This window comes from Salvelinus namaycush, chromosome 9 (genome assembly GCF_016432855.1).
Source record: "Salvelinus namaycush isolate Seneca chromosome 9, SaNama_1.0, whole genome shotgun sequence".
NCBI lineage: Eukaryota > Metazoa > Chordata > Actinopteri > Salmoniformes > Salmonidae > Salvelinus > Salvelinus namaycush.
In genome coordinates, this window is record NC_052315.1 from 15,116,631 (window position 1) to 15,132,722 (window position 16,092).

The 16,092-nt window shown below is 41.9% G+C and overlaps 1 protein-coding gene across 1 annotated transcript; it reads left to right on the plus strand.

Annotated features, from left to right (window-relative positions):
* Positions 1-7,058: 7,058 nt before the first annotated feature.
* On the plus strand, positions 7,059-15,406 carry LOC120053386 (kelch-like protein 26). Its single transcript, XM_039000508.1, has 3 exons — positions 7,059-7,263; positions 9,791-9,973; positions 12,321-15,406. The coding sequence occupies exons 1-3, from the start codon at positions 7,214-7,216 to the stop codon at positions 13,900-13,902; spliced, it is 1,815 nt and encodes a 604-aa protein (XP_038856436.1). The 5' UTR covers positions 7,059-7,213; the 3' UTR covers positions 13,903-15,406.
* The last annotated feature ends 686 nt before the right edge of the window (positions 15,407-16,092 follow it).

Consider the following 16,092-nt stretch of genomic DNA (forward strand, 5'->3'; position numbering starts at 1 on the left):
AATTATATCTACAGGTTTTGAGTAAAGTGTTACCAATACTGCTAGGGCCTGTGACGGTGGCCTGGCTGGGCCGTTTAGCACTTTGCCTGTTCAAATGACCAGGCTAATTCATTAACAGTTTATTACTGTAGATATAAATAGTTTGCATTGATGTGAGCGCCTTGAAAAAGTAATTTTTGTATATTATTTTATGTTATAGATGTACCTTGTTAGCAATAAGGACTGTGTTGATTTGTGTTGTCTTCTACAATGTAGAAATGCCTTGGAATAGTACTGAATAATAATGACTTTTATCATTATAATGTTATATTTAAGGCCTAAGTGAGTAAGTAAAAATCATACAGTAGACAACAAGTGAAACTGAAGTGTAAACTTCCCTTGTAAGAACTTTTACTCACTAGGCTAGACAGGAAGTGGTGAGACACAGAACACTGGCCTAAAACCAACCTATGTACGTACGTTACCAGGGTGACAATATTGCTGACTCATTCATGTTTTTTATTGTTGTTAGTGTTTCATCTCGACCTACTTAGGAAATGGAAAATAAAATGTTTCTGATGATGGTGTTCACCTTCATAAAAAAATATTTGTATTTTCTTTAAGGCGTGAATTCTGAATTCAGAGAACGGCATGCGTCTCAGAATGAATAGGTGTTTAAAAGAACATCCAAATAGCATATTTAATCTCGTAGATCTCTGTATTTGACCACACATCAGATCAAGATGATATATATACATACACTATCTATTGTGGGATAGATTCTGGTCAGATTTGGGTTACTATTGTGAACCACAAACATGGTACATTGAATCACAATGGAATCTAACCATAATGTTCACAGAAGATAAGGTAAAAAGGATCACAATCATTAACGTTATGACAACGCGTAATGTATTTGAACTACTGGTATATTCATTGCCACTAAAGGGACCCATAGTATTAACAAATTGCAATCTTGAACCACAACAAGATCAGAAATGATTTTGAAATAAATGGTTAGTGGGTTTTGATTGTGGATGTCTGGATGTGTACAGATGGACATAGTTGTGTGGGGAACAAAATGTAATTATATTCTGTTCATTCACTTTTTTCAGGTTTGATAGCAATCTGTCCACATACAGACAGTGCCTATCAAGTTCAAGTTTATTTTGTCACATGTACAGTAGTGAAATGCATAACTTTCACGCCCTACGCAACAGTGCAGTATTCAATACAAAAAAAGATAGGATAGGTAATAATCAAATATATAAAAACCACAAGAAAAAAGAGAGGAAGCCATATACAGGGTAGGTGTAGATGTAAATATGTAGGCAGGCATTAGGAGAAAGTGACTGGTAACAGCATTAATAATAATAACAATAGTAAACAGCATAGCAGCAGCATAAGTGGTGGGCTGGTGCCTGCGTGGTGGTGAGAGTGTCTACGTAAGTGAGAGTGTGTGGGTGAGTGTCTATGTAAGTGTGTCTACGTAAGTGCGTGGGCGAGTGTCTATGTAAGTGTGTCTACATGAGTGTGTGGATGAGTGTCTATGTAAGTGTGTCTACGTGAGTGTGTGGATGAGTGTCTATGTAAGTGTGAGTGTGTGGGTGAGTGTGTCTACATGAGTGAGAGTGTGTGGGCGAGTGTCTATGTAAGTGTGTCTACGTGAGTGTGTGGATGAGTGTCTATGTAAGTGTGTCTACGTGAGTGTGTGGATGAGTGTCTATGTAAGTGTGAGTGTGTGGGTGAGTGTGTCTACATGAGTGAGAGTGTGTGGGTGAGTGTCTATGTAAGTGTGTCTACGTGAGTGTGTGGATGAGTGTCTATGTAAGTGTGAGTGTGTGGGTGAGTGTGTCTACATGAGTGTGTGGGTGAGTGTCTATGTAAGTGTGTGGGTGAGTGTGTCTACGTGAGTGAGAGTGTGGGTGAGTGTCTATGTAAGTGTGTCTACGTGAGTGTGTGGATGAGTGTCTATGTAAGTGTGAGGATGAGTGTCTATGTAAGTGTGAGTGTGTGGGTGAGTGTGTCTACATGAGTGAGAGTGTGTGGGTGAGTGTCTATGTAAGTGTGTCTACGTGAGTGTGTGGATGAGTGTCTATGTAAGTGTGAGTGTGTGGGTGAGTGTGTCTACATGAGTGTGTGGGTGAGTGTCTATGTAAGTGTGTGGGTGAGTGTGTCTACGTGAGTGAGAGTGTGGGTGAGTGTCTATGTAAGTGTGTCTACGTGAGTGTGTGGATGAGTGTCTATGTAAGTGTGAGTGTGTGGGTGAGTGTGTCTACGTGAGTGTGTGGATGAGTGTCTATGTAAGTGTGTCTACGTGAGTGTGTGGGTGAGTGTGTCTACGTGAGTGAGAGTGTGTGGATGAGTGTCTATGTAAGTGTGTCTACGTGAGTGTGTGGGTGAGTGTCTATGTAAGTGTGTCTACGTGAGTGTGTGGATGAGTGTCTATGTAAGTGTGAGTGTGTGGGTGTGGGTGAGTGTGTCTACGTGAGTGTGAGTGTGTGGGTGAGTGCAAGAGTGTCAGTGTAAGAGTAATAGGTGGATGGATATACATGTAAACAGGGCTGAAAAGTGACTGGTAACAGGAATATATAAATACTTACGGTAATATACACATTTAAACAGGGCTGAAAAGTGACTGGTAACAGGAATATATAAATACTTATGGTAAAATACTAAATGCTAATATATACATGTAAAAATGGCTGAAAAGTGACTGGTAGCAGGGAAATACACTGCTCAAAAAAATAAAGGGAACACTTAAACAACACAATGTAACTCCAAGTCAATCACACTTCTGTGAAATCAAACTGTCCACTTAGGAAGCAACACTGATTGACAATAAATTTCACATGCTGTTGTGCAAATGGAATAGACAAAAGGTGGAAATTATAGGCAATTAGCAAGACACCCCCAATAAAGGAGTGATTCTGCAGGTGGTGACCACAGACCACTTCTCATTCCTATGCTTCCTGGCTGATGTTTTGGTCACTTTTGAATGCTGGCGGTGCTTTCACTCTAGTGGTAGCATGAGACGGAGTCTACAACCCACACAAGTGGCTCAGGTAGTGCAGCTCATCCAGGATGGCACATCAATGCGAGCTGTGGCAAGAAGGTTTGCTGTGTCTGTCAGCGTAGTGTCCAGAGCATGGATGCGCTACCAGGAGACAGGCCAGTACATCAGGAGACGTGGAGGAGGCCGTAGGAGGGCAACAACCCAGCAGAAGGACCGCTACCTCCGCCTTTGTGCAAGGAGGTGCACTGCCAGAGCCCTGCAAAATGACCTCCAGCAGGCCACAAATGTGCATGTGTCAGCATATGGTCTCACAAGGGGTCTGAGGATCTCATCTCGGTACCTATTGGCAGTCAGGCTACCTCTGGCGAGCACATGGAGGGCTGTGCGGCCCCACAAAGAAATGCCACCCCACACCATGACTGACCCATCGCCAAACCGGTCATGCTGGAGGATGTTGCAGGCAGCAGAACGTTCTCCACGGCGTCTCCAGACTCTGTCACGTCTGTCACATGTGCTCATGTGCTCAGTGTGAACCTGCTTTCATCTGTGAAGAGCACAGGGCGCCAGTGGCGAATTTGCCAATCTTGGTGTTCTCTGGCAAATGCCAAACGTCCTGCACGGTGTTGGGCTGTAAGCACAACCCCCACCTGTGGACGTCGGGCCCTCATACCACCCTCATGGAGTCTGTTTCTGACCGTTTGAGCAGACACATGCACATTTGTGGCCTGCTGGAGGTCATTTTGCAGGGCGCTGGCAGTGCACCTCCTTGCACAAAGGCGGAGGTAGCGGTCCTGCTGCTGGGTTGTTGCCCTCCTACGGCCTCCTCCACGTCTCCTGATGTACTGGCCTGTCTCCTGGTAGCGCCTCCATGCTCTGGACACTACGCTGACAGACACAGCAAACCTTTTTGCCACAGCTCGCATTGATGTGCCATCCTGGATGAACTGCACTACCTGAGCCACTTGTGTGGGTTGTAGACTCCGTCTCATGCTACCACTAGAGTGAGAGCACCGCCAGCATTCAAAAGTGACCAAAACATCAGCCAGGAAGCATAGGAACTGAGAAGTGGTCTGTGGTCACCACCTGCAGAATCACTCCTTTTTTGGGGGTGTCTTGCTAATTGCCTATAATTTCCACCTTTTGTCTATTCCATTTGCACAACAGCATGTGAAATTTATTGTCAATCAGTGTTGCTTCCTAAGTGGACAGTTTGATTTCACAGAAGTGTGATTGACTTGGAGTTACATTGTGTTGTTTAAGTGTTCCCTTTATTTTTTTGAGCAGTGTATATACGTTAACTAGGCACTACATAATTTTGGTTCAGTAGTTATCAGTTTTACGCAGTTTGATTAAATTATAGTTAATCTTATTGTTAACAAATGACAAGAAAATCATACCAAATGTAAAGTGAATATTGCATTTTGAAAAGCAGACACTTAGTGTATATGTATACACGTTAGTAGTGATTTGGTGCAGTGGACAAGTGAACAAATTATTTAGTGATTTTGTTTGTTGTACTCAATTGAAAATGTGCTTAGAGTTTTGAAACAAGACATTTTGATGATCTGTTTAGATTTTCGTGCTTAGAGTTGTGAAATGTACCACATACTTGTGAAAATTGCACCAACCCACTGGGCACAGACGTCATTTCAACGTCTACTCCACGTTGTTTCAACGTAAATTTATTGAAATGATATGGAAACAAATTGATTCAACTAGTTTGTGCCCAGTGGGAAATGATTGAAAAAAAATTGTAATAATATCAGCCTATTGCAGCTTAAGCCTACTATCACTAAAGACAATAGTGATACATCAATAGGCTCTCCTGATGTTTAACAGGTAGAAATGTAGTATGAAACCCAATTATGATTTTCATGAAGTGAATGCACCACCCATGGGCAGCAGTTGTAGGCCAAGTTGTTGAGGTAAAACAGTAGGCATCATATCATTTCTTGTTGTTTCGATGTAGCCTAGACCTCACTCCCACTTCTCAACCACCTCTCCTTCACCTTCCTGTCCCACCTTGACCAAAGATGAGTGGCTCTAAAACTATATTTCTGCAGGCCCTATGTTAAAAAAACAAAATACTTACAGAGACAAAACCATAGGGAAGATTATTTAATGTGTTTCAACATTAATGATAATACATTTGTTCAAATACTTTGTTCTCACCAGTTGCTTAAGTCAGATGGTTTTTGGGTTCCCCAACTCCATGCTGGCTCATTTTGTGATTGATGGTAGACACCGGACAGGCTCAGAAGGCTCACTCCTCAAACAGATTGTCTTTCTATATCTATGAATGAGATGGATCATTGTGATGCAATCATTAAGAAATCAGGCCTTGACAGAATATACATTTTGTCAAGTGTATAGGCCTGTCCTCTGTGTTCAAACTCTGGTACTTTAGAATTTAAAAAAAAAAAAGGTAGCGGTCCTGCTGCTGGGTTGTTGCCCTCCTACGGCCTCCTCCACGTCTCCTGATGTACTGGCCTGTCTCCTGGTAGCGCCTCCATGCTCTGGACACTACGCTGACAGACACAGCAAACCTTCTTGCCACAGCTCGCATTGATGTGCCATCCTGGATGAGCTGCACTACCTGAGCCACTTGTGTGGGTTGTAGACTCCGTCTCATGTTACCACTAGAGTGAGAGCACCGCCAGCATTCAAAAGTGACCAAAACATCAGCCAGGAAGCATAGGAACTGAGAAGTGGTCTGTGGTCACCACCTGCAGAATCACTCCTTTATTGGGGGTGTCTTGCTAATTGCCTATAATTTCCACCTTTTGTCTATTCCATTTGCACAACAGCATGTGCAATTTATTGTCAATCAGTGTTGCTTCCTAAGTGGACAGTTTGATTTCACAGAAGTGTGATTGACTTAGAGTTACATTGTGTTGTTTAAGTGTTCCCTTTATTTTTTTGAGCAGTGTATTTTGTTAACTGCTGAACACTGTACATTTCTATATTTTTACCTCATAAATGTATCAATTTGACATCAATTTATGTTGGAAGGTAAACCAAACTTGGCTGTAAATAATACAGTGCTCTTCAAGAGTCACTAAGGCTGTGTTCACACAGGCAGCCAAATTCAGATTTTTTAAAAACTAATTGGTCATTTGACCAATCAGCTCTATTCACATAAGATTCTTTTCAGCGCTGATCTGTTTGGTCAAAAGACGAATTAGTGAAATAAAGGTCAGAAATGTGCAACCATTTTGTAATTGTATTGTAGTGTACAATGCACTGCTGAAATACCTATCCCACTTACCTGAATTTCATTGATACACTGTAAGCAGAGAGACGGCGCTACAGTATCAGTTGACAAGTCACGTAAAAAAAAAAGTGATCTTGTACAATGTTGCATGGGGCTGAAATGGCATTCAACACATGCTACGTTTTTACAGTTGCCAACTGCTTTACAATACTCCAATGTCTGATGATTTGTCCTACGTATGTACTGTATAAGGATAATTAAACTGTAAGACTGACATTTTTCTCAACATGCTCACAACCTGCCATTGGATACAAATTATACAACATTGTGCATGTCAAGTTATAGTCAAAAACTGTATGGAAAAATATATTTACTATCTACTATTTATTCTATTCAGCACTCCAAAAACAACAGTTTTGAAATGTGTATCTTGTATGTTTTATATTGGATTAAATGGTAGTTAAAATGACTAAATTGTGAGTCTATCATTATCTGATGTATTGGTGACAAAACAAAATGTTGTCATGGTATTTCACAGAAAACTGATTTTGCATGATTGACTCAGCGGTGAAAAATGTGTGAAACCTCAATGAATGCACAATCAAAGGTTCTGAACATAATATAGTGGATATTACAAGTGTTATCAGTTTAGAGTTTTGTACTTAGATTTTACAAAATCCACCACTTATGTGAAAAATGTCCCAAAGTGATTGAAAAGAACGGTATTGTAATCTCAGCGCATCCTAGCGGTGAACAGCAGCAGCGCATGGGCTCAGCACAAACCCGACAAACTGAAGTCGAACAACAGCGCACGACAGGACATTTCCATCTGGTGCAGAGGTCAACATCTTTCAGCACGGGGGAAGGCACCATATGTTGTTCAATAGTTAGTTATCGATAGGATTGATTGATGCGTTTATTTTGTCATGGACGGGGCAGTAATGCCATTGACCCACTGCTACATTTACGAATAATTCCCTTTGCGTACAGCACGGTGCTAGAAGATGGCGGAGTCGGATGGTGGGGATTTCGCCTCGAATCGTCCACAGAACAGGTGAGGATGACAATGTAGTGGGAAATCAATATGGAAAAACTGTTGACCAAAGGGCAGCTAGGGATACGGAATTAATTAGATAAATATGAAACATTGGGTGAGAGGACATTCGGTTGGATCATCAGGACATTCTGAGGACACTGGTCATTTTTTTGCATTAATTTTCATATCGTTGCAGATTGATTAATTCACTGTACATTGTATCCATTGTAGTCTACAATTGAAGGCTGTAAATGTTGCCAATGACAAGGTATCGAGTAAGAAGGAATGTTAGGAATATGTTTGGCATTCTGTCGTAAAATGTACATTCATAGTTAAAGTTTCTTCTAGCAGGTGCAACACGTTGCATAGTCCCTTACTTTCGAGAACCAAAACATTAACTGTCTCAAGGGTTCTCAGCACCCTTTAACGTTACCAGTGGGACCATGTGAACTACAATCCCGACGCTTCGTTATAACGTTTACAAACGTCAAGATTCAGCGCTTGCGAGACGGTTTTAGAAACTTACTCTTATGAAAAGGGAGTGCTGTCTGAGTACAGTATAACACCAGTATTCTGCAAATACTTAATTCCAAAATAACACCGTTTTTTGGAAGCAGTAATTTTGCAGTGTAACCACAGTCGAATGCAGTTATTGCACTTCTACTGCAGTTACAAAACGGCAATCTTTTTTGTAAAGGTATTATTTCTCGCTGATATGAAAGATCTTTCAAATAAAAAAAAATACACACTTACTGTAGCAGGTCAGATCCATACTGCTGTGTGCCTCCAGCTGACGAACTACACTTCTGCTACACTTCCTCCCCAGTTATGCTCACATGCTGACCAGACCGCCATCACGCACGCGCATGTTGATTTTGTCCACCCACACCACACACAATCAGGACACGCAGGTTGAAATGTCAAAACAAACTCCGAACCAACTATATTAATTTGGGTACAGGTCGAAAAGCATTAAACATTTATGGTAATTTAGCTAGCTAGTTTGCTGTTGCTAACTAATTTGTCCTGGGATATAAACATTGGGTTGTTATTTTACCTGAAATGCACAAGGTCCTCTACTCTGACAATTAATCCATAGATAAAAGGGTTAAACGTGTTTGTTTCTAGTAATCTCTCCTCCTTCAGGCTTCTTATTTGGACTTTAAATGGCGGTTTGCAACCAACTTTAAAGTGCATTACCACAACTGACTGGAGTGTGGACTTCAGTTCATCTTTCAATCACCAATGAGGGTATATGCTCCTAAAAACAATGATATGGGAGAGGCGGGACTTGCAACGAGTTCTATTTTAGCGCCTGGCTATGCAGATGCTTGCGATCAGTGTGGGTGCAATGATTGAATAACATGTATGTGTACATTTATTTTGCAACACTCGCGCACGTGACGTGAGCGGTGTTTTCAGCATGTTACACACAGGTGTTCCAGCACGCTCGATAGCTAATTAGCATAGGTAGTCACCTCTGTCTTCCGTATAACAAGCGCTGTAACATGGAGATATGGCCGTGTGGGAACACTAACCCTATAAAGGTGTGTAGAAATGTAACCTTTTGTTTTTTTAAAATTAATTCTCACTGATATGAAAGACTACTTATGTTTCCAAAACCGTAGCGCAAGCGATGCATGTTAACGTTCAGAACGCGCATCGTGGCTCTTAAAACTCCCTCAGCCAAAAGATACCTTCATGAATAGACGCTAAAGGTAGCTAGCATCTATTAATGGGCTACATACTAGTCCCTATCTTGTCAGCATCAAATAAGCATTTTTATGGCTAGGCTTATTAAATTGAATCTGCTCCATTTTGATGATAATGTAGCCTATAGCTACATCTTAAAAATACATTGGCAACATCTTACAAATATATTTAAGCAATTTTTCAGTGGTGGCTTTGATCCATGGAGAAGGTCATATCCTCACTCAAAATCTAGTGACATTAAAGTGTCCTGACAGTGGTGAACAATTAAAGATGTTCTTCAGTGTTTAAGGGATATCATCATTAACACAGGTTGTGCGCTCTGAATAGAAAATAAAAGCTTTTTTCCCCCATGAAGCAGCTGAATAATTCAAGAGAAAAGAGTTGGGAGGAGGGTAATGATGCAGCTGCTGGGGAAAACAGATGGACAAAGTGCAGGAGAGCAAGAGCTCAGCACTGTCACTGATGCTACAACAACATCAGTAAACTCTGACAAGCATCCTAGAAGCTTAAAGGTAGACTCAGTGATATGGCGTAGATGCAAAAAGTAAACAGCATAGTGGATCAATTTCTGCAACAACTAAGAGCGTTGAAGCGCGAGGCTCAACTTCTCCATTGTTTTGGTGCCCTGGCTACCATGCTGTGAACAGCGTGAAGTGAACCGGTGTACATACGCAGATGCTTTGTGTGACTGTGAGAGCAAAGTTTTGCATCTTGCTCATCTCAATATCGGCGGTGCTGCTTGTGGCAATGTAATTTCGCTGAGTCTAACTTACATTTTTTCTAAAATACCCTATTCTGATACACTGACAGTGATGGGCCTTTTCTCTTGCAGTATGGCTAACAAGAATAGCACCCTGCGTTGCACGTTCTCAGCCCCAAGCCATAGCGCCACTCTCCTACAGGGCTTGTCGGTCCTGCGAGCCCAGGGGCAGCTCCTGGATGTGGTGCTGGGCATCAATGAGGAGCGCTTCCAGGTTCACAAGGCAGTGCTGGCCTCCAGCAGTGACTACTTCAGGTGAGACTGACGCTGTCTCTCCGACATGGCTTCTGCTCTTCATCTCCTTTCCTCTGTACTGATTTGAGACAACTGGACACTGGATGTATTTTTTGACTATAGAGATACACTGACCTGGAAAGAGAGACCCAGGTAAAGACAGATATACAAATCAAATCATCATACAGATGTAGAGGTGAAGGGAAGAGTGTTGAGAGACTGTGTTGGTAAATTTGTCTTTGTTGTGAAATAATTGATACAGCAAAGCTTAGTCAGGTGAGGTATGGTAGAGAGAAAATTGAGTAATTGTTGAAGTTTGTGGAACTGATAGGTAGGGATATAATAACATTACAGGTGTATAATGTGAATATGTAACTTGTTTCAGGAAACTAGGCGTATGTCGCGTGTCACTACGTCACAGGAGCGCCATTTGAACGTAAACTTCATTTAAAAAAAATCTAATTGTGTTTTTTGGCAGAAATGCCTTCTTGAACATGTGAAATTTCATGTGCCTAAATAGCAAACTTGTATGCCATCTGTAAATACGAATAAAATTGTTAAGTTAGGAGCCTAGTTGGTTTAGCCACAGAAAAAGACAGCAACCTAATCGCTAGCCATGATTGGTTGAGATGATGAGTGGGCTGGACATGCCGAGAGAATGTTCTGATTGGTCTGCCATGTAGCGGGCTTCTGTCTATTACATGAGCTGGTCAGTATGTGTAGGTAATCCTTTCTAGCACAGCTTTTTTTTTTTTTAAGATATCACGTAGTAGAGCTGCATAAGTGTTGCTCTCCACTTTCTGGAGGACCGAGTTTTGAAATCAGTGGAATTAAGAGTATGATAGCTAAGGAGATGGAAAAAATTATGGCATTTGATTGCAAATATGCAGACGGAATTGAAAAGAGAACACACAGAAGGCTGTCTCCGGATTGCATCGTCAAACTAAGGGCAACTATGGCATCTGTGACAGAGAGGTTGAAGCGTCCATCCATGTATACGGGTAAGATAGTCTAGCTAGCTACATTTTCAGATATTACATGTTTCTAATTTTGTCAAAGTTGTTTTAATCTCAAGTTAAGGTGTACTGTTAGCTAGCTAACGTTAGCTGGCTGGCTAGCTAGCTAGCATCACATCTATGATCTGTGTAGTAATATTATTCATATCTCAGAGCCATTTGCACTGCTAGTTAAAGCCTAATGTTAGCTAGCTAACATTGAGCCTGGTTGGTCAGCTACCTGCAGATTCATGCAGGGTAGTAACGTTATGAGTTGGGATTATGGTTCAATGTTTAGCTAGCTACATGTTTAAACAAAAGACTCCACTATGCAAGTAACCATTTCAAAAGAATGTTCATGATGTCACTGTGACAACTGTCAATAGACAGAGTGAATTTACCAGCTACATCTACTCCAATTTCAGAGCACTCTCGTCCGAGTGTGCCACAGCGCATAATAACTGACACATTTACGAATGCTCAACACCCGTTGAATATGGCCGGTGTCAGTAAATGTTAGCAAAAAAAGCGTAATTAAATTGTTGCCAGCAGCAGAGTTGCAGTCACCAACGCTCTGGAAAACATAAAAACAGCCAAACCAGCTCTGCTAGGGCGAGTAAAATGGTCAGTGAGCTGTTCTCTCATTTGTGTCTGGAAGTAGCTAGCCAACGTTAGCCAGTTAGCTTGGGTGCTTGACTCTTTGTTGTTAGGTCAGAACGCTCGGATCAACCCTACTCCTCAGCCAGAGCGTCCAGTGTGCACTCTGAACGCTCCGAGAGCGAAACGCTCTGAATTTACGAACGGACAATCTGACAGTACTCTGAGTTTACGAACGCCCAGATAACACTCTGGTGCTCCAGATAAAATTTACGAACCCACTCGTAGTATAAACCAGCCTATAGTCTTGAAATCTTTGGTTGTTTAGTACATAGCCTCACATGTGAATCCTTAAAGGGATGGGTGGATAGTGTGTGAACGACGCTGAATGGGTGTAGACAAAGAAGAGCTCTCCAGTAGGTACCAAAACATTTTCTCAAAATTGAGGTTACAAGTTTATCAACTTCCAAAGCAGAATTACTTTCCCATTGTTCATCAACTATAGTGTATGATGTACCATTTTCTAGCTGTGAGTCTCTAATTTTATCCAATGTTAAAAAACACATCATTAAAAAATTTGCTACGTAAGATTGAATCATATGTTTAAATTTATAATTTGATGTTCTCATCCTGATGTTGCATGGCAAGTAGAGAGGAGTTGTTGTTCATTGTCTAATTTACCTAGGATGAATATGTTGTTCAGAATGGGAGGAAATCAATAAAACAAGTTTAACATAATGACAGTTATTTAAATGACTTTCTCACTTGCCTTGCAGAGCCATGTTCACTGGAGGCATGAGGGAGTCAAACCAGGACACCATTGAGCTGAAGGGCTTGTCTGCCCGCGGCCTGAAACACATAATTGACTTTGCCTACAGCGCAGAGGTCACGCTTGACCTGGACTGCATTCAAGACGTACTGGGAGCAGCAGTCTTTCTACAGATGGTCCCAGTCGTTGACCTCTGCGAAGAATTCCTCAAGTCGGCTATGAGCGTAGAGACCTGCCTGAACATCGGCCAGATGGCCACCACCTTCAACCTGACCTCCCTCAAGGAGTCTGTGGACACCTTCACCTTCCGCCACTTCCTGCAGATTGCCGAGGAGGAAGACTTCCTGCACATCCCCATGGAGCGCCTGGTCTTCTTCCTGCAGAGCAACAAGCTGAAGAACTGCAGCGAGATTGACCTGTTCCATGCTGCCATCCGCTGGCTGCAGCACGACGAGGCCCGCCGAGCCGGTGTAAACGAGGTCCTCTGCCACGTGCGATTCCCCCTCATGCCCTCCTCGGAGCTGGTGGACAGTGTGCAGACGGTGGACATCATGGTGGAGGACGTGCTGTGCAGGCAGTACCTCCTGGAGGCCTTCAACTACCAGATCCTCCCATTCCGTCAGCACAAGATGCAGTCCCCGCGGACCGTGATCCGCTCCGACGTGGTTTCGCTAATTACCTTTGGCGGGACACCCTACACTGACAACGATCGCACTGTGAGCAGTAAGGTGTTCTATCTCCCAGACATTGCAGCGCGTCAGTTCAAGGAACTAACGGAGATGGAGACAGGATCCAGCCACGCCTGTGTATCAGTGCTGGACAACTTTGTGTACGTAGTCGGCGGGCAGCACCTGCAATACCGCAGCGGTGAAGGGGCAGTGGACATCTGCTTCCGGTACGACCCACACCTGAGCAAATGGCTGCGTATCCAGCCAATGCAGGAGGGGCGTATTCAGTTCCACCTCAACGCTCTTCAAGGACAACTCTACGCCACTGGGGGGCGCAACCGATCTGGAAGTCTGTCGTCCGTAGAGTGCTACTGTCCTAATAAAAACGAGTGGACCTACGTGGAACCACTGAAACGCAGAATCTGGGGCCATGCAGGAACTCCCTGTGGCGACAAGCTCTACATCTCAGGGGGTTACGGTGTCTCAGTGGATGATAAGAAAACCCTGCACTGTTACGATCCCACGTCTGACCAATGGGATTTCAAATCGCCTATGAACGAGCCCAGAGTGCTTCATGCTATGATCAGTGCCAAAGACCGTGTTTACTGCCTGGGCGGTCGCATGGACCACGTGGATCGCTGCTTTGACGTCCTGGCAGTTGAGTATTATATTCCAGAGAATGACCAGTGGACCACTGTTAGCCCCATGCGAACAGGGCAATCTGAGGCAGGCTGCTGCTTGTTGGATAAAAAGATCTATATTGTTGGAGGGTACAATTGGCATCTAAATAATGTCACAAGCATTGTGCAAGTGTACAACACAGAGGCTGATGAGTGGGAGAGGGATTTGCACTTTCCTGAGTCTTTTGCAGGAATTGCGTGTACGCCGATCATACTTCCACAAACCACCACACAACGGTAATCCTTCGGCCCAAAGTGACTGACAATTTGATTCAATGTGTTCTTACTGTTGAGCTGTCAAATTAATACAAACATGGCACATTACATAAACTATTGTAATATTAGTGGTAATCTTGATGTAATGTGGGTGGGTGTGTGTGTGTGTTTGAGGGAATAAGTGGAAATAGGAATACGGTTTTGCTATAATGTACAGTGTATTACTTCATTTTCCATCCTATGGTGGAGGTCCATGTGCTGCATCGTAATGAGCAGTTTTAATGGAAAATAAGTGTTAGCTTTCCTGGACAAACTCGCTTTTAGGGTATTTTAAACAACACTTAAAACACTACCCACAGTCAAAAACCTATTAACTGATTTGCAGGATACAGTTTTTTAATTTGTGCCATGCATCAAGGAAGCATGTTTTGATTATTTAATTGAGTATATTCATTCAAATAATATATAAAAAAAATATATATATTTTTTTACAACATATAGGATGACATATTTGACTGCTTAGGACCATTTGAGAACTAGTGATTGACTGAAGAAGACCTTTCAGTAGCTCTCCTAATGTTTTATGTTTATTTCAGAACATCTGTTTTTGCTGTGTATGGTGATGTGCTCATTAGGCTGTTCAATTGACTGGAGACGTTTACACACAGTCATCATAATGAAACGTGTATTCCAAACTGACAAGCTAATATGTCTCTTATGGCACCGTAATCATTTTTTTCAACCCCTTTGTGTAAGTGTGTAAGAACATCTGTGTTTACTGCTCCTTTGGTAGGTATTAGGTAGGCTTCCTGAATATTCTGAAGTCTCTTATACTGTGTATAATCAATATACTGTAGATCAGAATGAAGTGCTTTTGTCTTGTCCATCTCTTGCAGTGTTTAGTTGTGGGGGAAACTGGTCAAGTGGTCGGATATATTTTGGTGCCACGTTCTTTCTCCAAGCTCCTACATAAAAGGACAGCATCGGTGTGAGCACTATGGTAATGAATTTACCTAGACAAGCGTACTGCTTTCATTTATCCAGTCCTGCCAGAACTGTGAAACTCAAAGAGCTGGGCGCAAGGCGCTGAACTTCACATAAGGGTCAAAGTAAAGGCATAGATGGAAAGAACAGCACAGCGCACAAGCAGTGATATGTGATTATTTTCCCTAGTGTATTTCTTACCTTAGTACAGTGCAGATGGTAGCATTTTTGTTTTATGAAGAGTAGCCTATTTGTGAGGCTTTCAGTATTGTATGCAAAACTGATATGGCTTTTACTGATTTTAGAATGTTGGCAATGCTGAGACAAGCTGAATTTTATTTGGAAGCACAACATGGCCCTCGTTGAAAAATGTTTGGTTCTGAAAATGTCACCTGTTTGCCTTAGTAACAGGGTTTTTGTGATGGTTTGTCTGTCCAACTCAAAGCACATAGTTATCTATTAAGTGCATTATAAGTGGAATTCACTGTAATCCAATGAGAATGTCGACTTTTCTGTATCCAAATGTATAACTTTAATTAAAGGTGTTACGTGAACTGAAAAAGGTGTTCAAGTGTTGTAGTCAATGGTGGAATGCATCATTTTACAAAGACCTACGAAATGTTAATGGTTTGGCAGATTAATGTAAATTGAAGACCAGTTAATCCTTATTCCCAATCGTAGAAAATAAAACCTGACCTGTCAGTGAAGCTGAAATACAAGGCCACACGATGTTTCATCTTATGAGTTTTTATACAGTACTGTAATACAGATGTGAAATGAAGATTGTGCACATTTTTTGTGATCGGTAATCGGTATAATTATCCTTTTGTCATTTCTGTAAGTGGTTTTTACAGAACATTCATTTGAATAAGGTATAGAGAGAACCCCTTGCTCCAGAGCTTCATGTTTTAAAGGTATGTATGTCAGACGATTTACAGGAGACGACGATTCATAATTAATGGATTATATGAGGTGCTACTTGACCATTTAGCGACATACTGTGCAACTCCATCATTGTTAAATGTCACAAAGGTCATGACAGAAAGACACGAATCCCAATATTGACTTTCCTGTCAGTCAATTATAGGTGTACTGTATCTGGGTAACTGATACATTTGGTGTATTTCAGTTCAGCTCTGTACATCATGACCTTGATACAATTCCAAGGATGTGATCTATCCACTACAGGTATTTAAACTTTGGTAGAGCAATATCTTGCTTTTTACAACAA

Coding starts and splice junctions, on each gene's coding strand:
- LOC120053386 (XM_039000508.1), top strand. CDS start 7,214: ATGGCGGAGTCGGATGGTGGGGATTTCGCCTCGAATCGTCCACAGAAC. Junction 7,264..9,790: donor TCGAATCGTCCACAGAACAG/GTGAGGATGACA, acceptor TTTCTCTTGCAG/TATGGCTAACAAGAATAGCA. Junction 9,974..12,320: donor TCCAGCAGTGACTACTTCAG/GTGAGACTGACG, acceptor CTTGCCTTGCAG/AGCCATGTTCACTGGAGGCA.